Below are 24,196 nucleotides of genomic sequence, written 5' to 3'. Positions count from 1 at the left end.
CATCACTGCAAAATAGATCATATGTATTGCCAGACAACTTTCTCTTCTTCACTGCCCTTCCTCGGGCAGGGATTGAGAGCAGCACAGCTTTTTCCCCTTGGAGGGAAGCCTCTCAGGAGGGAGGTGCTCTAGGGCAGAGCAGCCATTTTCACATGAAGTGGAGAAGGAAGAAAGTCAAAGCTGCCAGGGCGGCTTGTCTGCTGCTTTCCCTGTTTCTCCTGAGGACAAAGAAGTTTCACAGACTTCTGTCTATCTTGGGAGGGGAAATATTATGCTTTTGGGTGGTTATTACCAAGAAATCTGAATCAGAGCTTAACTATGTTGTGTCTTTAATACTGGAATAGGCAGGCTAATAAATATTAGGGGAAAATATTGGAGAAGGAGGAGGGAGAGTGTGACTCAGGCTGCTAATGCTAGCTCTTTCTAACAACAGCCAGCTGGTGCCAGTAAGGCCTGGAGCACTGCCCAGAGCGCTGTCAAGCGCTGTCACCGCTGAAGCTTGCGCTAGCGTCCTGGTGCTCTTGTGTGCTTCTCTCCTTGCTCTTTCCACCTGCTCTGACCGTCTGCAGCTACTATTACCTGGGTTTATGTCTCCATAAATGTGAGGAACAGAGGTGATGGGAGCCTGGGAAGGGAGGGCTGCAGGGGGGGGGGGTCGATCCAGCACAGTTCTTCCTTACCCTGGGACATCACCTGTACCCCTGGAGGTTCAAGGGGAGATGTAAAATTTGGAACACCATTCCTCCTCCCCCCCACCACCAACTTTTTAAAAAGCAAGTTCTTTTTACAGGCAAAAGATGATGTGCCCCTCTAGTAAGACAATGGAGCAGCAAATAATGTTGCTGATGCTCCCAGACATGGGAGAGGAGGATGGAAGAGTCACTGGCTTTGGAGAAAAAGTAGATGTCAGACTGAGGTATGCAGTGTGGTTTGCTATTGGGCTAGAAGATGTGCAGACAGGAATAATACAGGATTAAAAATGAGAACCCTGGAGTTTGGCAAGAAGGAAGAATGTCTGTATTATCCAGCAGCCAGTGAGAACCAGGGCTAAATTCACTTACTTGCATGTTGTTAGGAGCAGGGCAAAATGAACAGTCTTGGTCTTTCGAAAGTGAACAGAGAGAGTTAAAACAAAAACAAGCAAACAACCCCCCCCCCCCAAGAACTGAACAAACCAGAAACCAACAGCACAGTGTCATTCCTTCAGAACTGGGAATTAGAACTGGGGTTTGGTTGTTATTTTTTTAACCTGTGAGGGTTGAATATACTGTGTAAAAGAGTGGGAAACATGTATATGTAACTACTTTTAAGAAGTCCTGTCTATTCTTTCTAATCTGTATTTCTAGTTTTTTTGCCTTGTACTTTTAACCATGCCAGTCCATTAGCGAACTCCACTCTTTCCCCCAAGGTGACACTCAGCAAAAGGATATATGCTTGTGTTCATTCTTCTTGGCTTACCTGTAGAGCTTTTACTATTCTGTCCATGTTCTGCACAAGAAGCATCGAATGAATTACAAACCATGCTCCTGTATCACCAAAGTCAACTGCTGTGCAAATGTGTCAAGTGCTGAGATAAATCAAGTGATATTTTCATCCTTGTCCTGTTGGCAGTTACGAAATGGACAGACAGTTCAAGTTTGGCACCTTGACTGTTGGAATTGCCCCTGGGATGTCCCAGGTGTGAGCACATCTCAGATAGTGAAGGCATCTTCACTACCTGCTGTCCTCTGGGAGGACAGAGGCTGCAGCCACCTCACTCAGCAGTAAGTTCTCCCAACACCTTTAGCTCTTGGACTCAGCATTTCAGCTTACTGAAGTAAAATGGTTATATGAGGAATTAATCTTAGTTCCTTTCATAAAAAAAGCAATGATCTGTTGTGAAGCAGTGATCTGACCTCAGGAGATGGGGTAAACAATGTTTATAATGGCTTGTCAGAGTGGCTTTCTGGCTGCTTCCCTCATCAGGTTTCTGACAGGCTGCTCCTTCTGAATAAAATCTTTGTATGTAAAGGGCAGGATTATCTAAATGACGAGTACAAGATGAAAAAAAAGTTGAGATAAGTGTTATTGTAGTGTCTAGTGTAGCCCTCAAAGAAGAAAACACTTATTTTTTCCAAGAAAGTACCATCAGAGAGTTTGTAAGGTAACTGGCTGCTGAACAGCATAAACTCTGCAAACACCAGATAATCCTTCACTAAACAGTTTTCTGGACAGGATTGTTTAGATTTTTTTGTAGATGAGAAAAATTATGCACCTGGCTGCAGAAGAACCTCAGATACAGACTGATGGTGAGGAATGTGCTGGGCAACCTCTTACTTGAGAACGAAGATGGCAATAGATGGCAGGAGAGGATCTAGGAAGAGACTGTCAGAAGGATGATGGACATCACCATAAGTATGAAGGCACTAAGCTGTGCTGATCTCTGCAGGCACCCAGCTCAGAAGCCGCTTTCCCTTGCTGCGGCACAGCCTGCCACGGACCAGCGCTGACCTAGGAGCTTGTTGCAGGGCTCAACCTTGCTCTCACTCTGCAGGGCCAAATTGAGCACATGTATTTTCTCTGTGTGCCACAGAACATCTTGCCACCATAAATAAGAAGGCACAGGAGGCAGCATGCCACCAGCTTGTTTTATTTTCCATCTGCCCTCCCTTTCTCCCCTGCCTGTCTGCTACACAATTAACACTGCTGTTCTTGTTACCGTTACTCTGTACGCACCTTGCATTGACTTTAGTGTGATTCCCACTCCAAGAAGGACATTAAATGGATTTTTCTCATGCTCTTGGTGCTTTCAGTTTAGTCTCACCTGCTGGATTACTGGTTTTGTTCCAAGTTATACCCTTGGACACATTAAGGATGGTTTTTTTTTGATTTGTTATTGTTTCATTTTTAACTGGCTTCTGTGCTCAAGAGCAATGGCAAGTTAGATTTGGAAGGCCAGCAATGTAGTGCGGGGTAGCAGGGCAGAGTCAGGTCATTAGCTGTGACCCTTGGCAAACAGATTTAGCCACTTTATCCATCAGAACTACCTAGAGTCTTATACTGACCCTGCCACATAACTTGATTATTCCCATATTTTAATTATAGAGTAAGAGTTACAGAAAGAATTACAGCATATGGAAAAAATGTGCATTTTAGAAGAAAAAAATCAGTCAGATTTTTTTTTCTCTTTGAAAGTTTTTATGGATTTTTTTGTCAGATAAAACTCATCTATTGCCTTAGATATTCCGCACAGTTAGCAAAAGATTAATTAAACAACATTGTCTGTCATCCTATTTAACAGAATTGTTTCTTGCTTTCCTGTAGTATCATCTGGGACCTGAGTGTAATCCTTGTTCTAAGATATACCCTCACTGGGCCTGTAGAACTGGCATGTTTTCTTAATCTGCTATGTCTATTTAAGAATTCAAAAATCTGATAATGATAATAACTGTTATTTGATACCAGTAACTTCCACTAGCTAAAATATGTATCCAACCACCATATATTGATATACATATATGTTTGTATGTATTAATCAGAGAATCTGAAGGGATGAGTGTCAGGTAGAATTATACATGCAAACACTTTTTTCCATCTACTTCTACTACTTGTTTTCTAACTATTCTATAATTAGCTAATTTTTTACTTTGCTTTTTGAAAAATACTAAAAACTTCTGTTTGTACAAACATTGGTCACACAGCTAAAGAAAGCTGTTTGTTCTTATTTGGTGCAAGCATGAATTTCATTGTGTTTATGTCAGAAGAAAGAAAACATAAGCATCAAAGTATTATGTTTCCACCTTCGATCTGTCAGGAAAAAATATTTTTTATACATTATTTTTACATTTGGACATACAACTGGCAATAGCGATACTGATAAATCTTAATTAAGAAGTTCAGCTAAACAGTTCCAAACAACAGTACTGCTAAAAATACCTGCTTTACTAATGGCAGGGGAGAAATTTCTCTCCCTCTCCCTCCCTCCCTCTCTCTCTCTCTCTCTTGCTCTCTCTCTCTCTCTCTCTCTCCAACACGGAGATGACAAGATTGAGGTAAAACACTTTTTCTCTGATTCCACCTACTCATGCTGGGTAATACATTGGGGAGATTGTTAAAAGGCCCTGTTAAATTAAGTTTTGTTTCACAGTCTGAACACCTTTAATGAAAGCAATGTGCCAACAGGAGGTGATGCTGCTCTTTGCTTATGTTTCCATTAGATGCTGTGAATATAGACAATTTCTGAGGAAGAAAAAAGTTTTACTGATGTAAAAGCAACAGCTCAACACTAAGAAGCAACTGTAAGATTTATTATGAGATCATTTAAAGTGTCCTGAATGGCAACAAAAGTAGTGAGAAATATTAAAGGAAAAAATAAATGCAGGAAAATGGAAAGAAATAACATCATGGAAAGTGGGAAAATGTAGAAGGTAGAGCAAAGAAAGAAAGCCAACAGGAAAGAGGCAAAGCATGAGACTTGGGAACATCAGAATTAGTGTATGAGGTCAAGTTACCAATCTAATACCATGTTTTTAGCAAGTCAAGAAAGTTTAAACAGCTTCATTCCCCCTACTGGTTCTGTCTTGTTTTGAAGAAAGAGAGGTGGATGGTGCATAAAACTCATCATCATGCAGAGCAATGTAAGCAGAAATTTCATCCATCTTTGTTACTGATTAATGGATTTAACTTTCTTTTTTCCCATAGGAAAACATTAGAAAGTTTTCTGCTCAGTTCATGATGTAATATTTCTTGGTATGTGTAAATATATTGACATAGAAGGTTCTTGAGAGGCTAAAGGGTGTGCCCTGTATCTGAAAGGTAAAGAAAAACTACATAACAAATTCACTGATATTAAAGGAAAACCTAAAGTTTGGTCCTCCTCAACCAAAACTTTACATTCTTGTTATATTTTATAAGTCTTGATCAAATTGGAGGCACATGTTAAAGGCTTTTACCACCCTCAAGAAATTAACTTGGCAGTTACTGTGATAGTTGAGTCAACTTTGTTTATTTTGCAGAATGGCAACTTACAGAAGAATCTTCTTATCTCTGAAAGATGCTCTGGCTGTCTGAATTATGGGAGGAAGACACAGGAACTAGAATTTACACTGACAGCAGGATCAGAGCTGTGCATACTGACTGAGAAAACAGAAAGGTATGAAAGCTTCATGAGAACCAAGGCTATAAGACGGGAGTCTAAGGCTAGAGAGGATCCTAAAAACAATCTCAACCTGACTGATATGTCTGGACTACTCGTGCTGTCATATTTCTATTAGGAATGGACCAACAGAGGCTACACAGATAGAGATGTTCAAAGAATGGGAAACATTCAACCTGGGGCTTATCTTGTGGGCGGATGCTCCCTAACACACTGATTGCTGTTCCTCTGTGACTGAGACTGGCACTGCCAACAAGAAAAACTCTGAGTGAAGAAATTAGAGGAAAGATTTAGGAGAAAATATCTACACCTAGTGCGATGACAAAAAAGAGGTGTTTAGAAAAGAAAGATGCCGTAATTTTAGAGGAGTGGACTGCTGAAAGAGTTCTAATAAAAGCAATGATCTGCCAATATAGTCAGAGAATAATATAATCAATTAAATGCTGTTTGTTCTGTTTAGCAAATGTTGAGTCTGGGAGAGACAGCAGAAGGTTATGTACTAACGGAAGGGCAGCAAAATGGGGGAGTGAGATCTTCTGGTTCTAACAGAACCACCAACGAAGACAGAAACATGTGGAAATAGCAGTCAGGGCTGGAATATAGTATTAATAGGTGGCTGCTTTTCAGGAAAGCTGGATAAAAAAAACAAAGGTGAGAACTAGCACTGTACATCAGTGCTACAATAAGTTGTGAAGAAACAAGAAATAATGTCAAGGATAGAATGGGATAAGGATCAAACACATGTCAGGAAGGACTGTAAGAGATCTTACTCTAGTAGTGAGATAAGTCTTTTAAACAGACACAGGTTCATTTCAGAATGTGCAATCACTATACAGATAAAGGTGAAGCACAATACAGAAATCACCCAAGTACTATTTTTTTCCCTGTTTTTAATAAGGTTGGTTCTGATGGTGTGAAGTTAGGTGGTGTGATGTAAATGAGTGCACCGATATGGAATTAAGACATAAAGGTGAAATCTGAATTCCGGAAACACAGTGTGTTTGATTGAAGAGTGGAAAAATAGGTTGACATACTGACATTACTGACACCTACTCTGGCAAACCTGACAACAGAGGTATTAGCTGATCTATCACATTGAGAATGGTACCGTAAGTTTCTTGACGAAAGTAAAATAATATGTATATGTAAGGAAAGTAATTGAGCCACAAACAAAGTGATTAGTCTGACTTCAACAGCAAACAAAACTTGAAAACAGCTCTTGAAGAAAAATTGTTGAAGGAGAGAAATAATTAGATAGAGCAGGTCACTAGAAAGTGGAATAGATCCCACAGACATTTACAGAAGTGTGTCAGACTGATAGACAGCAAACATATGAAAAAATGGATAATAAGGACAGGGAAGTGTGAGGTACTGATCTTCTTGGAGCTCAGGGAAGCAACTGATTCAGGAAACATGGGAAATTAGGCATGATGAAGAACATAAGTGTTTGCTTAAATCAGTAAGGACTAGATACAGGGGAGACTGCAATTATTTGGGCTGAAACATAAGTGATTGGCCAGCATGCTTTTTCTGTTATCAGTGTTGAGACTGATATTCTTCAGTATTTACATTAAAAAATAAAATGAAATATAAATGGAAATACTGAATAATTAAATTTTTGTATGTCATTAAACATCACTGATGAGAGAAGAATACATTTAGTAAATCTAGAAACAGAAATAGAGTGAAAAACTGTGATATCATCTAACACAGAATGCAAGATCTAATATGAATAATTTCTACTCTAAATCTTATCCTTGTTAATTGCAGGTGATAGCAAAGGAGAATGACTGCTAAGTGTTGTCTGTCACAGTAGATTATCAATCACCACTGCATTGTGGCCAGGGAGAGGGCAGATCTGATCCCAGCTCTGATAAATGTATTGCTAGCTGAAAGGCAGAAATATTAACACCAGCCGAAGACCTTATCTTGACCACAATTCTGGCTGGTCATGTTCAAGAAGTACAAATTCAAACAAGAACAAACTGTATGGAAAAGTATGGACAAACTACTAAAATCATGAGGCAACTGGAGGTTGTACTATTAGAGAATAATTTGAAATGACAGCTGTGAGGAGATACAATGTTGTCTCATTACTGTTTTAAAGTGAACATCTAAGCAGAAAAAGAGTTGTCTAAAGCCAAGGAATAATACTAGGACAAGCACAAGGCCATAAAATGGCTACAAATGCACGTGTAGAATTAGAAGTGTCAGAAGAATAGGGGCTAGAACTACCTTTCAGTAATGGGGTCTGAAACCCAGCTTGTATGAGAAAGAAACTCATTCTACGGGATATTACATGATGTGCAAAAGGGGACAGAAGGCAGCTGAATTCCTTGCCCCAGGAGATCCCTTTCGATTCTCTGTACTTGACCACACTACAGTTCTCTGCACCATTTGTCATTCCAAAGTATTCCCAAGCTTACAGCACACAAGGGGAGTGCTACCTTCCTTACTGTAATGTAAAATACTTTTCATACGGTCCTATAACACGTGTTCCACAGACTCCCCTGATTTCCAGCTCTTTTCCAGGTGTAGCTCATCTCATGAGTTTATGCAGCATTGGGCAGAATGTAATCCCAAGCCTGATGTGATTCCACAGTGCAAAGAGGAATGTACAAAATTAATAACAAAAATATCAAGTTCTGAGCTGTTTTATTCTTTTTGATTCGTGGTCTGTGTACTTCAGAGCGTGAATCAGCTGATCTTCAAAGCTCATGATAGAGCTCAATTTTAAGCACTATCCAGCTTTTCTTCAAGGAATAAACTCTTGAGGTTCAGAGCTGAGGTTTTATGTATAGGAAGAATGACCTATCACGAAACTTTTATCAGTTTTAAACTATCTAGCAGCATAGTCACTTGCAGCCTGCACTGTACATATGCTAGAAGACTGATGTTAAGTGAACTATATGACTTGAAAATAAACTGCTGATTAGGCAAATTTAAGACATACAGATTGAAGAAAATTAATTTTGGTTTGGTTTAATTATAAGCACTAAATTCCTCTTTCAAGAGATAAACCATTTACAGTTAAGAAACAGCTTTATACTAGAAAAGACAAACTATGCATTCATTAGATGCAGGCATCAGCTTTGAAATTTACTTTGGAGAACGAATATTCATCATCTCACAGAAGTGACATGTCTGCATTTTGATATACACATTTGTTTGACCTTCATACTATGAGTTTCCTTAGAAGGAAATCAACTATCTCTTATTCTTTTATTTGACCTTGAAAATCTGAGTGTCTATTTAAATAAGTGCAAAGCACCTTTAACTTCTGTAACTTTCCTGGGACTATTAAGTGCTCAGGTTCTCTTAGTATCTTGCCTTGCCTCTACAATTCATGTTTATAAGGAAGTTCAAATAACACAGTTTGCCAGCTTTTAAGAGAAAGGAATCAAACTTTCAAGAGAGAAAGAGAGAAGGAAAAATAATACTGTACTGCTTAATTTTGTAGTATTAATTTTAACCAGCCTCAATAAACATGTAACTGATGGCAGGAAAATCTCTGTTAGTTCTGCCTCTCCTTACTGCATAAATCCTCTGTTTTTTCTTATACAGAATGACCCTCAACGACTGAAGCTGGAACTGAAAAAACAGCTGCATTGTACTGCAGACTCCAACCCTGCTACAGCTCTAAGCTGTAGGATTCAAATGAATCAAACAGGATTATGCAGAAGGGCAGTATAATACTTAGTGTGAAAAAAAAGGCATGAGGACAGACACATTTCTGTTGGGGTAAGCTACTTCTTTTTCCCTCCTCCTCCTCGTGTTTAAATTGCCCAATTTAAACGTAGCTCACATATACTGGAGTTAAAGAATAAGCAGCAATTTTTTCTATGATATGAAGATTTATACATGACTGTCATCTTAAAACAAATATATTCCACAAAAAACCCTAAAGATATTTCAGTTCATGGAAGTTGATTATTACTTTAGGATGCATGCTTTTTTCTTTATCTTAAGATATGCTGTCCTTTACTCACTAATCTCTGCAAGGTTGTGACTAAGTGCTATTAGACAATGTAACTTTCATGTTTTTATATTTCTTAGAGATTGTAATAATAATGCAACAGAACCAGAAAACAAAAGGTTCAGTCATCAGTAACAGTATTTAAAAATAATGCAGCAGAATAAAAAAAATAAGGATCATTAAGGACATGATTTTGTCTCCCTCAGCAGTCTGAAGATACTGATATTTTCTCATATCAGTATATGATATAGCTGCATTTCCTTACCTTGAATGTGAATAATTCTTTCATGCTCTAGAGTTGAGTTATCAGGGTGAGGTTCAGCCCAGCAGATAGAAATCAGCACCAGAAAAAGTAGACTCCTCATCTTTACAGTCAAAAAATCTTCTTCACTGTGAAGACATCAGATACAAAGAGGCTTGTGAAATTTTGGAACCCTTTACAATGTTGCACTGCACAACTTGTTACAGCTAGTATTTAACCCACTCAGCTGAAAAAGTTAAAATAGCTAGCAATTTTTTAGACATGAAGACTGGACCTTTTCGTTTTGGACTTCCATTAAATGAAACTGGGAATCAGTATTTAACTCTGTCTATGCAGAAATACAACATGAAAGAATAAAAACACACACAAATATGCAAAAACCAAACTCCCTGCAAGACCATATGCAAGCAATACTGGTGTTTCAAAAAACTGTTCTAGTGTATTTTTGATTTTCCAAAGGTGCTATAAATCTGGTCTGTTAATACAGTTAAAATGATCTAAAGCTATCACTATGTCTATATTTACTGTATGATGCAATCTTCTAACGATGGATTTCTAGGATTAAAACAATCTTTGCATGCGTTTTGACGTTTTAATAAAGACTGCAAGTTAACTTAGCAGTCAGGGTGGTAAGTTTGCTTGATCTAAGCAGTAAAGATGACAAAACATTTCTCAGGCTGATCAGAAAGGTCTATTTTATTTCAGATCCACTTACCATTTTAAAGGATGCTAAGTACACAGTGAAATGTTGGAAACCATGCACAAAGTAGGTTAGAGTTGTGTGTGCTACCACTGCAGTTGCCCTGATATTGATTTTTCATTCATTTCTACCTAGAATGCTGACGCACTAACTTAGCGTGCCAGGTAGGGTCTCTGCAGTCAGCAGAGCTGAGCGCTGCAGGGAAAATCTCTGCCAGCCTCTGAGTAGTAATTAGGCAAATGTAGACCTGAAATAGATAAGAAGGCATCAAATACAAGAGCTTTCAGTCTGATGTGTGTTTTATAGCAATCATTTTTATAAATGGCTGTTATTTCTCAACTTTGCCTTTCAAAAGACTGATTCTTTTCCTCAGTCTTCAGACAGTGTCAGAACTGTTAGTGTGCTTTCTTTCTAATGCACAGAGAAGTTTACGTTCCTCTTTTGCCTCTAACAGAGCTAGAGCTATCAAAACTATTGCAGGGTATTCTTGGTCAGAACCTGCTTCAGGATTTGAGCTTTGCAAACAACCTCTATCCCTAAAAAGATTCAAAATTCTACATGTTTCAAATTAAGATCCAAATACTGTAATCTGAACCCGTCTCTATTATGGGCTACCAGGCACAAATTCTATTGCCATTTTTTTTTCATAGCAGAACATGCATGTTACTTGCCTGCCTTTCCATTTCTTCAAAAGAGCTTGGGTGAGAGTCCAAGGTCAATTCAGCATCCCTTACTGTGGAGTATCTAGAGGTAGGATAAGTGATGGCTGCATGCTATTTTCTAGATGGTCCCCACACAGTAACCCAAGGCTCTCCAGCCACTCCCTCTTTCCTGAAAAGCTTGGCAGCCTGATGACCTCCATCTCACAGAACAAGGACAGATGTGGCTCCCCCTAGAGCACACCAGCCTGAGTTTGCAGGGAATGGAGGGAGCATGCAAGTGCAGCAACATGTTCCTCTTTCCTTGCTGGACTGCCAGCCGGCTGGCTTGAGACAGAGCAGAGTGCCCATGTACCAGGACACACATCCCACACTGGGCACCTGATACACTCTAAGAGGAAAAAATGCTCCAGTCTGTCTGTCTGTCTCTTTCTTTCTTTCTATCTTAGGACCAAAAAAATGATTTTTTTTTAATTTAATTGGTGAGGGAGAGGGTTACTGGTTTAAAAATAGCTTGGTTCTCAAAGCAGTTTTGATTTTGAAGCAGACCGTGTGAAGTTTACATGAAGGTCTTTCTGTTTTCTTTCCAGTCTCCAGCTTGGAGCCCATGCTGGCTCCAAATAGCCCTGAGCACAGTGAAGCTGCTGCTGTTTTGCAGTGAACCAGTCTATGCTGAGTCGACACAAGCTGGGAAAGAATAAGGCCGGCAGGGGCTCTAACACCTGCTCTGAGGGTGCCTTAGCCACTCATTAACACTTTGGCTCTACCCCCCTGCCTGCTCTTTTTGGTGGCACTAGTGAGAATCATCCCCCAAATCAGCTGACAGGTAGTACTGCCCTTTCTATGGACAGCATCTCCTGCTTCCCTAAACTGTGCGTGCAGGGTGTGGGACTCCACCATGGATTTATTTTCTGGTTGCATTAATGGAGATCTCCACTCCAGCCCGCCTTTCCTTATCAAGGTCACCTTCGTAGACCGAGGAAAAGCCCTCCACTTACCCGGAGCTTCCCTGGGACAATGATTATCAGAACAAGCAGTTTCAGGATTAGCCTGTTGAACTGAAGGGGCAGTACACACCTTTCAGAGATATTTCTGTTTACTTGTGAATACAGGCAAATATTACTTTGTGCTAGAGTGAAAGCATCATACAAGTAAGAGGCAGACAAATTACTGACTGATGTGGGGCTGAGGAAATCTGTTCTTCCTTCCCTCCCCAGCCTCCTGGATGCAGCTAAACAAATTGCTATGTCACACACCACGAATATGGGACAAAATCAACCTTAGAAATTTGATCTGTAGATTGACAGAGTTTTTGGAGGGAAATAGCAGACATGGTGATGCTTTAGCTTTGGTAGTAGACAAGGTGACTGTGGCTGGGCCATTTGATTTTCTCCAGTTGTTAAGGACGGAAAGGACAGCCTAGTGTTCACTGGATGTGCAGGAGCACACATACACATAAAATCAGTGTCTGTGCTCATGGCTGCGGTTTCTTTGGCTCCAGTAAAGGTCATCTCCACTGCTAAGGGGTGTTTTTGTCTTTGAAATGCCTCAGATTGCACTAAACTAGCAAGAATTTCAAAGCTATTTCATAGAGGAACAAACACCCAGCCTGCCTCACAGAAAACTTATCCATCATATATCCATGCTTAATTCACCAAGCTTTTCACATTTGTGGTTGATCAACTGAGATTAAAGTTTTAGCTGTGCAAAAGTGTGCTGTTGGGGGATAGTTCAACACTCCATTCAAGTGTGAGCAGCTTTAAGGCTGTTCCATTTCTTTGCCATCTGCAGTGGCAGTGGAGAAAATGAGGCTCTCCAAAGTCAGGTCTACCCTGACCTTGTATCAGTCCCCTCCAGGAATTCCCAGGATGGGAACTGGGGCATAAAGCCAGAGCCAATACAAAGCAACTTTACAGGGCCAAGAATCTGACCCTTGCTATTTTGTAGGTTATCCAAGAATCAATTAGCCAGACGACTTTACATCCTCAACTCGAGCCAAAGAAAAAGAAGTCAGACTCCATTTCTGCAGCAGCCTAGGAAGACCTCAGGGGAGAAATGATAGGTGTGGATGTTTTCATATTAAAATTAATAAAATTTTGGCTGGAAGTCAGTGAATTTTCAGGAAAAAAAATGGTAATAGTTAGTCATACCCAAGAAATCTGCACTGGTTTCAATTACTGCAGTTTACCCAATCTGCTGTCTCACTAGATAGAGGTGCAAAGAAGCTGAATATTAATTTTTAAAGAGAGATCTCAAGACTCAGAGATGTGATTGTGGGGACTATGCATTAAGTTTTTAATTTCTCTAAAACTGTTCATTCTTTGATTCAATTTTAAATTCTGGTATTAATCATCATTTGCTATACACAGCCATAACTAATTTATTTCTGCCAAATGTAAGAGACTATAAAACACTGCTATTTGTATTTTAAAATCACAGAATCACAGAATGACTGAGGTTGGAAGGGACCTCTGGAGATCATCTAGTCCAACCTCCCTGCTCCTGCAGGGTCACCTAGAACACATTAGGCAGGTTTGCATCCAGGCAGGTTGGAATATCATCAGAGAAGGAGACTTCACAACCTTTCTGAGTAACCTGTTCTACTGCTCTGTCACCCTCACAGTGAAGAAGTTTTTCCTCATATTCAGATGGAACTTCCTGTATTTCAGTCTGTGCCTGATGCCTCTTGTCCTGTTGTTGGGTGCCAGTGAAAATAGTCTAGTCCCATTCTCTTGACATTAAGGTATTTGTAGACATTGATAAGATCCCCTCTCAGTCTTCTCTTCTCCAGGCTTTAACAGCACCAGCTCTTGCAGCCTTTCCTCACAGGGCAGATGTTCCAGTCCTCTGATCATCTTTGTAGCCCTACATTGGACTCTCTCCAGCAGTGGTATATTTTTCTTGTACTGGGGAGCCCAGAACTGGGCACAGTACTCCAGATATGGCCTCACTTGGGCTGAATAGACAGGGAGGATCACCTCCCTCAACCTACTGGCAACAATTTTACTAAAGCACCCCAAGACACCACTGGCCTTCTTGGCTACATGGGCACATTACTGGCTCATGGTTAACTTCTTCCCTACCAGGACTCCCAGGTCCTTTTCCACAGAGCTGCTTTCTAGCAGGTCACCCCCTCAACCTGTACTGGTGCATGGGGTTATTCCTCCCTAGCTGCAGAACTCTGCACTTGCCTTTGTTGAACCTCATGAGGTTCCTCTCTGCCCAACTCTCCAGCCTGGCCAGGTCTCTCTGTATGACAGCACAGCTTTCTGGTGTATCAGTCACTCCTCCCAGTTTGGTATCATCAGCAGACTTTCTGAGGGGGCACTCTGTCCCTGTATTACATCTTGAGACTGAGACTTCCTCACAAACACTTATACGCCCATAAAAACCCCAAAGAAAAGGGTGTTGCAATAGTACACCACACCATCTTTTCATATGTGTAATTTCACAGTGCAAAGAAGGTTTAGGATGAGAGAAAACTAAAAGAAGATACCTACAGAAGAAGGAAAAGAGGTACCGTGCAGAAGGACTGAGAGAGAACTGATACATGTGACTTCTTTATTAAAGGTCCTATTGTGCTTTTTCCTGTATTTAGCAGTGAAGACCAGCAAGTAAGAGCGCTAATTAATGTTATCTAAAATAGATGACAGAATCAGTAAAATAAATCTGAAAATTTTACGGTTGAAATAGCCCCCCAAATCTGTTGAATATTCACATCTGAGCTCCTTACAAGAGAGAATTCAGTGTCATGCTTGCAGTTAACATTTCTTATGGCTGGCTCGAGACAGCTTCCCACTCAGCACATGCAAGAAACACTTAGAAAGCAACTACTCATCTCTCTATTGACTGTACGGGGAGTGCAAGTATTCTGACTCATCCAGCTAGCACTGACCCACTCATTTTAGATGTTTTAATGCTAAAAGTGGGCATCTACACTAGGTAATCTGAAAGTCCATCTTGCTCTTGAAGGGCACCTAGCTTCTTAAAGGGTAAGTATTCACAGTCACTTCCAAAGCTCTTTCTGTCCTCCGAAGCTAATGGTACAACACTCAGTTCTAGCTACAGACTTAAGACCTCAATTAGTAAAATCAGATGAAAATGCACTTCCTGCTCTGATATGCCCTTACACCATCTAGTTTAGATTCTACTTTTCACTTATTTTGCTGAGAAGAAAAGTTATTCCAAGGTGAAAAACAAAACAAACACACACATACACACACACACGCACACAAAACAGGCTAATGGAATTAAGGTTAGACAGATTCAGCAGATTGCTCCCCACATTAAGCTGTTCTCCCAAAGCAAATTTTGCTGATAGCATGGCAAAGAGAAAGAACAACTGATGGTATAGGAATGGAAAAGGTCATATACTCAATTAGAATGACTTAGAATATTTTATCAAACACCTCCTCCCAAGCTACTTCATCAGTTCCGGTTATCTGGAAAATTGTGAGGACCATGTAAGACTTGGGGCCATCTAAAGTGCCAGACGGTCAATGTCTGGGTAGCAGGTTGTCATGGTAGTTCTCTAACCAGAGGCAGAATAGTTCAATGGAAAAACAGCATGACCATTCAAAGACATCTGGAATCCCCTTGAGTCTATTAATTCCCTGGGAAGAATGCTGATAAATTGCTTGCAGCGAGAAAGAAAATATCTTTAAGATCTCTGGACTGTCTGCCTTGTGTTAGAAATGAAATTTATTCCAGACACACAGGACAACAATGATACCAATGCTTTGGTCATTATTCATAGAGTACAGCGAGGTCACATGGTCCAGCTTTATGGCTAGAAGTTAGAAAGTCTGGTACTATAGGCTTAGTGCAAACATAGATAAGAAAAAGGGGCTGCAGTTAAGCTCTACCATGGATAGAATACTGGTCACTCAGTATTTGAGTGGATTTCTTTCTTATTCTTTAAACAAAACTATATACATATACCATTACAAGAGGAATCTGAACATTTTTGCTTAAGTAAAGCACCATCACCTGGCATATAGCAGGATCAGGTTCATTATGTGTTCTTTGGTAACACAAAACATCTTGCCATAGAAAGGTAGTTCCATTTTTTACTATGTAAAGTGGATTCACCGGTGTGCAGTCCCTTCTCTTAGTGACAGTTTCTATTGCAATCTCCAAAGCCCCGTGGTTTTCAAAGAATTTCTGCGATACAGGCCAGATCATGCTTGCATTCTGCCATCTTCTTGCTGTGACGCCGAGAAGCCTCTTCCAACCTTGAATAACCCCTTTCATTGGAGGTCGGTATGGAAACTTAATCTCTCTTCTCTCATTTTTCTTGATTCTCAATCATGTTTATGAAACTATTTTTCATTAATTCCTCACTACGTTCCCCAGGCCTCTTCCTGTTACCCACATCTCTTCCTTAAGGTGCAGCTTTTTTTGCAGATGCATTTTCCAGCTGTATTGTTCTTGTCTTTTGGAATTTGTATTACTTTATCTAAACTTGCTGTTCCAGATTTCATGTTTCAAAGTGAATATTTAGTACAATCCATGGGCAATTTCTAAGTGATCTGGCAGAATTTTGGTGTTTTGTTCTCTTTGTTTATTTATTTATTTTTTTCAGTACAGAATGAAAGGGTTTTTTTGTGCATAGAGAAAAGGCAAAGGATTTTATTTAGTTTTAGATCAGGACATATGAGTAGGGGGGCTCTGAGACTGTTAGTTCCCATTGGTCACCTTCAGGTTACTGAGCTTCAAAGGAGCATTACTACTTGCCTGGCAGCTAAACTATGCCAGGTGCATGACCCAGGATGACAGAAAACAATTTTTTCTGAACCACTAGTTTAATGTCATATCTTTCCATGGTGAATGGCAGCTCATCTGTCCTAAAACCAATACCCTCTACAGAGACTAAGACAGTAGAAAATGTTTTCAGAGTACAGCTCCCTCAAGAATCCTCCTCTGTTCTCAACTACTTAAAAGCTGCTGATGCTTTGAGGTAGGCCTAAAAGATTTACAAGAGCTAAGTCTTGCTTAGTTTCCACCAAGTTTAAAAGAGTAAACTACCTGGGAAAATTGATCTTCCACACTGAAAACATAACAGTCTCAAAACCCAAAACAAAGACCATCTCTTACAAAAAAAAAAAAAAAAAAAAAAAAAAAAAAAAAAAAATCCTTTCCAGAAATATGGCAAAAATGAATGAATTCCAGAGAAGTTTTGTGTCATTCCAGATGATAGAAAATTTCTGGATTCATTCAAACTTTTTGATAAATCTCTCCAGCTACATGATCTGATCACATCTTAATACTTAGGCTTACACTTTTTGCATAGGAAATACTGTGAAAGTTAATGGAATGAGAAAGTCAGGAAATGGTCCATGCACTAGAAATATGCAAATAGGCCAGATCCTGAGTGTTTTAGCTAAGGGAGCTACAAAATTTCTATCTGGACTGTCCCAGGATTAATTTGAAGTTCTCATTCCTTGTCCCCATCTAAGATGACTATACCTGGGGAAAAAAATAATAATTAACAGTGCCTGCACATCCTTGGAGGACGCCACTATGCGAGTGAATGGCTGCACTGCCAGACTTGCTGGCTGTGGAGCCCGGCTCCAGCACCTTCTGAGAAATTAATAACAGCCTACCATTTTTTGGCATGGATCCTGGTGCACAGCATAAAATTGGCCCTCTTGTCCAGTGAACTGTGGGTGCTAAATCCTGTCTTCCCTCTTCTTTGTGGTCCAACAGTTGCCCTGTCTGCACTCTCAATGTCACTGAGAATTACTTTAATAAGCAACCTCGTTTCCTCAAGAAATAGTAACAGTAATAAAAGTAAAAACATACTTTTTAAACCACTGCATGTTGCTAAAGCAAGTCTCCTCTGAATCACTGCTTTTAAGATGGTAAACAATTTAATTTTATCACAGCAGTGTTTTCATGAAACAGCTGCTTCTTACTGCAGTGATACATAAGTTGTTTCTTTCGGATATTCAGCCACAAGGAATTAGCTGTTGGTGCAGCCAGATCAAAGCCATATGTGGATCACTTGTAAAAGCACAGTTCTTTCAACATTTTTGCAAATTGAATTAATCAGCAATCAACGGCAAAACACACTGAGATTGGTTATTCTAAAGAGGAGGAAGGGCTGGAGGTAAGGGCATTAGTTAGACTTCGGGGGACGCGGGTTCAGCCCTGCCTTCTCTGGCCTTACTGCGGGACCTCGGGGAGCACAGAGGCGGTGGGGAGAGGTCGCTTTGTCACCGCTCGCTCACTAGATGTGGCATCGTGCAACAGTATTTCTGTCTTTCAGCACATTAGAAGGAGCTCACATATTACTGCAATGAGAGAAACACCAGTTGCTAGCAGGAAAGGGGACCTCTTCCTCGCTGGCTACAAACGGTACATGCTTTCATGTGCTGCCGTGTGAGAGGTGACCATACGTACACGTGCACACACATGTGCAGATGTTTACCTACGTGTTATCAAGCTTCCTCCTCTTTTCTTAACTATATTTTCATCACAGTATATTAAGATTGAGAAACACTGGAAAAACACATGAGTCATAGGATTGTTTAGTTAACTTCTTGTCAGTTAAATTCAACTGGAAACAAATAATGAACATTTCTAAAAACGTGGATTTTTCTAAGACAATTTCCTAAATAAACATAACGCTCCCAAATCTTATTGCTAAATGATGTTGCCTCAATATTATGCATACTCTTTTTCTTTTTTTTGGCTTAGAACACAATACACATCAGTGAAAATACCATGAATTCACATTACGGTCTAAAAGCGGGGGGGGGGGGGGTTGTTTTGAGTAAGATAAATGTGTGACATTCAATTATTTATAAAAATTATATTCTTTGCTGGTTTACAGATATGATAAGAGAGACTTGCACAGACATGCTTTGTGAGTCAGATGTGAGAAAGATGCCAAAAAATAAGACTATATTCAAAGCTCCAGATTCTGTATCTTGCAGGTATAGGGAGATAGTGATTGCAGTTCTGCATTTTCAATCAATTAAGTTAACAGCAATACTAGAAAAAAATAGAAAAATAACTTATTGGAAACAACAAGGAAAGATAACCATTTGAAAACTAAGGTTGCAAACTGCAGGTCTTACATGTCAGGGAACCTGGACTGATTCTCTGCGATGACTGAGTAATATATGTAGTGCCAGAAAGGCTTTGCCACAGGTAGGCATACCAGGCTAGTTCTGTGTTTTTGTAAGAAATTGATAGGATTCCTCTATTTAGTTTCCTGTAAAGCAATAAAACTTTAACTGTGGTCTAACCTGGGAAATTATTATTTTGGTTAGAAGAGGCAGAGACTAGTGTAAGAAGGTGAGGACTTTTATAAAGGAGAGGTGATATTACAGTTGTGCTGAAAACAGGGAATTTTGCTATAGGGAGTTACCAGATGAGTTCAGGGAGCAATCCTGGGACTAGATTTATTTAAATTGGGTATTTTAATTAAAAATATGATATAAATTGTGGCTACAGGTGAATTTAATCTGCGGCAGGTACTGGGTGGAAGGCATTGTCCATATGGAGGGGACGCCACATGTGGTTCTGGATTAACTGGGTGGTTAGTGAAATAGTCTCTGGGCATGCTGGCCTAGAAACCCATGGGTTTGGTGATGAATCTGGTGGTGGAATTATCCATGGCCATGGCAAAGCCTTCTCCAACTCCAAAGCATTGGCAAAGCCTTCAGAAAATCTACCTGCCTTCCCGGCCCCAGGAACTTAACATGGGACACATGCAGAAAAGGATTTTTCAGGGTAACCAGATGAAGGACAAACTCACCTTATCAAGAGTAACTAGAAGTGCTTGTCTTGGTTAGCCCAGGAAAACACAGTTGAGTACGAATAAAATTGTTCTCTATAAATATATCACAGAGTGAATGCCAGAGAAGAAAAGACTATTTCAGCTAAAATTTAGGAAAAGAACAAGTGGGGCCATAAATACATATAATCTAGAAAGTAAATGATATTACTCTATAAAGAACTGGAATAGTCTTCCTCAAGATTGGAGTGGGAGTGCAGCAAGAAACATAGCTGGTTTTAAAGTGGGACTCGCATGCTCTGTAAAAATTGCCTGGGCTGACAAGGGACAAGGATAGAAGAGGACAAGTCTCATGACACAGAGGTCCCTTTTAGTAGTTTGTTCTCGTATTCCTCATTTTAAGCAAAGCCCTTTATTAAAGCAGGTTGATCAATTCCTTTTCAGGTAGATTTTTTTTCTTTCCTTTTATTGCAGATCCAAACTGTTCTGGCTACTGCTATTAAAGATGTGATTCCAGATGCTTAGGCAGGGTTTTCTATTGGTCCATATTCTAGTTCAAAACATGCTCTCAGTAATACTTGACACTGATCGCAAAGCATCTTTCTCATCACTGGGATTTCTTATGACAGATTTCCCCAAACAGTTTTTCATATTCTGATTTTGTATCTGACTCCTGTAACATTCTGAAGTAGACTCTGTACTTCAGATAGCAATGCTGTTGTCCCTGATACAGATCATTAAATATCTGCAAATGAAATGGAGACACATGTGGCTGGCTTAATGGTCTGGCTTTTGCAATGCTCAGCCATATGGAAGGTTTAGCTCTGTCTGCTGTAATGATGATGCACAAAATGTGAAGAAGACATTTCTTAAAGTTCAGATGTGTGGTAGGGCAATGCATCCTTTCCGTGATGTCTTGTAGTTGTGAATTTCTTTAGGCTTGTGTTAAAATAAAGGATAATGACAGCTCCATTTCTGCTCTGGACCACTCAAAACGATGACACTGGATGTTAACTTGATAAAATAAAGAGAATTTCAACACAGAGCCATAAATCAAGCACATAATAGGAAAAAAAAGTACAGGGGGCCCCTCCCGATAAACCATCCTGTTTTAACATTTTCATGGGGAAATAGTATAATTGCTTGGGTAAAATTTCAGAAAAATGTGAGATATAATCTTACAATTATCTGAATAATTTGCAACTCTGGTAAAATCATAATGCAGAACGTATCTTCGTAAATAAACCTCTCTAAGTTGCTTAAGCAAAATAGCATGCTGAGTATGCAGTTCAGTACATCTAGTACCAGAAGAAAGTTATATCATGTGCTAGTTTCAGATATATTCAGAGTTTAAGAGATGTGACTGAAACATCTATATCCAGGAAACATCTACATTCTGCATTACAAAATTAGGTAACTGTGTAAGCTTACAGCAAGAAAAATAGCATGTGAAAAGCTGCAGACAGCACAGAGTTGAGATTGGTACATACAAAGATATTTTGAGAACAAAGTCTAAGGACATACTTTAACTTATTGGTATACAAGACCAGACAGATATTAAAAAATATATCAATGGCATTGGTAATTGAACAGTTCTGACATTTATTTTGGATGCCAGCAATATCTTGTGGCTTTTGGTTAGTTCTTGAGAAAAATTAAACCTGCATAGGTTTCAGGGAAAAAAGTCAATACAAAAAGTCAGACAATCTCTGAATTGGAAAACCCAGTTAACAAAGAAGGTATATTGATTTAGATGATGCCAGACAAGGCAATGTCTTTGCTTATGCAGTAATAAGAATAACTGCAATACTGACAGGCTGAAAAAGAATGGGGTTTTGCAGACATTTAAGCAGGATATCCAGTTTAAATAAATGGCAAACAGATAGGACTCACATACTTTTTGCAACTGTACACCACTTAACCAAGTTAATTATTGGGCTCAGCATTTCCACACTCTCCCAGAATAAAAGTAAGGCTTTTATTTGTGCTTTAATGTCTTCAGGATTATGCAAGCTGTTTCAACTTTACAGGCACAATTTCCTATTATCAAATAGCACTTAGCAAGGCTTTGAACCCTCTCCAACCGCTGTTACCCAATCCACGTCCCCACATCTGAAGAGAAGCTGCGCTTAGGAGAGTGGGTTTGTCCCAGTGTGAAGGGTGGTAGGAATCCCAGGAGTAGCACTGTACTGCAGAGAGAGCTCATACAGAGTCCTCAGCTACAATCTTATATGCAGGGGTGAGCCAGGTCTGCACTATTCCTAACTCCTACTCTTTTTTCTTTCTTTCTTCCTTTCTTTCTTTCTTCTTTTCTTCCCCCCTCCCCCCCCTTTTTTTTTGGGGGGGGGGGGGAATATATATAATCTTTCCCTAAGCAATTACTACAGGTGATCGCTGGATGGGGTCACTGGCCAAGTGAGCAAAGTGGACGTCTATCTTGACTTGTTGCAGCCCTTCTTACACTTCTCCTTCAGCAACCAAAGCGTCCCCAGCTTTTTAGGGCTGAGTACCTGTCCCACAGAGCTCAGGGACATGACTGCCTCCAAGGACAAGGGTGAAATTTCCAAAATAAGTGTCATTCACTGCAAATAGGGGTATTAAAACTGTAGTCTGGGGTGAAGAACTGAAAATCAATGGAAATAATGTATTACCAGTTGAAAAAGCTCCTCTAGAAAAGTGCTTGAGTGGAGGCACTCCCTGCCCCCAAGGGCTGCTAGTGGGCAAAGCCCAGTTTCTCAGGACGGTGTGTTAATGGAGGGGGGTTGTGCCCATTAGCTTCCACTGCCCTGCAGGGAAGAGGAGAAAACGGAGAAGCTACAAAGGCTGGTCCTGGAAAGCCAGTATTTGTGCTCCCTCCTTCTCAGATGCTCCACAGTCTCTCCTACAAAATAACTATATTTTTTCTCCATGTCACATGCAACACTGCATGTCTTAAGCATTTATCAATCCTGGGTAGAGCTGTGCCAAGCATCAACAAGGTTTGCTATTTCCTTACTGCTTTTACAAAACTGGCATTGTGATTTTCAACTAGGAAAATAATGAGATAAACAGAGATACTGCCTTCAGCTTAACCCAGGTTTCACCTCAGAAACTTGTAGAAATTTTCCAAGCTACATACGCTACAGAGCAGCCAGGGCATGAGACATTGCTACATGGTCTCTCACTTACCAATAGCTTCAGTCGTGCAAGTCAGCTCTGTTTCATTTCTTTCTCAGAGGTCAAATGCAAAGATTTACTTACATCCAAAAGTCAAGGTTCACAGGGTAAATGCCATTCTCAAGGCTGCTTTTCCAGGGAAGAGTTTTTGAAGAACTAAATAGGAGAAAGAAAGCACCCCGAACAGCCAAACCTATCCCAGTGAAGACCTCCATAAGCCAGCCCTATCAGAGCTCCACCTCTCAGCCTGAGGGCTGCCAAATAAGACACTGGGGAGCTGTGCTAATCCCTAATTAAGTTTAATCTGCACTAGAAAAGATCTGTTGATTTAGCTAGATAGGTACAGCAATGCTGAAAGTTCAGTCCTAGTAAGTAAGCGTAGTTATAGGAGACAAAAAAAGGCTCTGAGAGCATAATTTATAGTAGTTTGGTGAGCAAAATAAACTATTTACAAAGCAGAGGTTTCTTTTGCTTGAACAGCTGCACCAACCACGCATGCTGCAGTGCACAAGTGACCTCTGGAGCAGCTGAAGACACCAAGTCCTCCCTGCTGTCCCCGAAGCCTCTGTACAGAGAGCGAGGATCTGCCACTCCGTGGGGGCAGCACCCCGGGCATGGGTCAGTGGCGGCGGCAGGAGGGGTCCCACTCAAGGCAAGGCCGGATGCTCTGCCTGAGTCCCAGTGTGGAAAGAAAAGCGGATCCCTTCTTGGGTCTCCATAAGAAACTATATGCACTGTGTGCGTGCGCTATATACACACGTAGATCTTCATGTATGTATGCACAACCATTCAAATTTTGGCCACGGAAAGTATTTTGATAAAATAAGTATGCTTATGACTAGCTTGATGGCACCAACAAAAGTTTGTAAGTTGAAGCAGCAGGGAAGAATTCTGTCACTCTTTTTCTAGACAAGTCTAGAAGAGGCAAGGGGAGAAATGACCAAATACAGAACCTGCAACAAAATAATTTTTGTCTCTCCTTTTTACTCTAGCAGCATCAAGACAGACTCTTTCTGCTCTGAAAGACTGATTATCTTTGCAGTTACTATGGACCCCAGGAATAAAGTGAGTCTAGGCCTGCATAATGTTAATCTGCTATCCTCTGGGATTTGACACTCAGATGAGGGACCTGAGCAAATTCCAGATTCAAATCTCCCCCCTGGCCCCAATCCCCCCTCATTCTTGTGTATTGGTTACTTTGTTTTGGAAGGGGGTTACTCATGTGCATCTGCTATTTTGACACTCTCATAGGGCTTGCACACCTAAAGGTAGAAAACTTTGTCATTTTAGGGACCATAGCTAGTATTATAGCAAAATAATATTAAAGAAAATGTCACTGAAATTAGCAGATCAAAAGATCTGGCTTAATCGGTTGACACACAATAATAATCTTATAAGATCGCCTTGTCTCTTAGTCCATTTGAAGAATAGGTACTACTTAAAAAGTACTTCACCAAACCTCAAAATTAAATTATATGAAAAACGTAAATATAAGAAATGAGCTTTTTAATAACCTAGTCTCACTGGGAATGCTGTAGACAGTAGAAATCTATTTCTAAGAAA

At 40.1% G+C, this 24,196-nt stretch overlaps 1 protein-coding gene across 1 annotated transcript in view; it reads right to left on the bottom strand.

Annotated features, from left to right (window-relative positions):
• The window catches only part of HAPLN1 (hyaluronan and proteoglycan link protein 1), a 31,340-nt gene extending 21,865 nt beyond the window's left edge, over positions 1-9,475 (bottom strand). The window contains exon 1 of the mRNA XM_062600009.1: positions 9,376-9,475. Within this exon, the coding sequence (XP_062455993.1) occupies positions 9,376-9,475 (100 nt within the window). The remainder of the gene's footprint in view (positions 1-9,375) is intronic.
• Positions 9,476-24,196: the final 14,721 nt, after the last annotated feature.

This window comes from Rhea pennata, chromosome Z (genome assembly GCF_028389875.1).
Source record: "Rhea pennata isolate bPtePen1 chromosome Z, bPtePen1.pri, whole genome shotgun sequence".
In the NCBI taxonomy this organism is placed as follows: Eukaryota; Metazoa; Chordata; class Aves; order Rheiformes; family Rheidae; genus Rhea; species Rhea pennata.
Note: the sequence above shows the minus strand (reverse complement) of the source record. Positions and strands in the feature narration are given on the sequence as shown.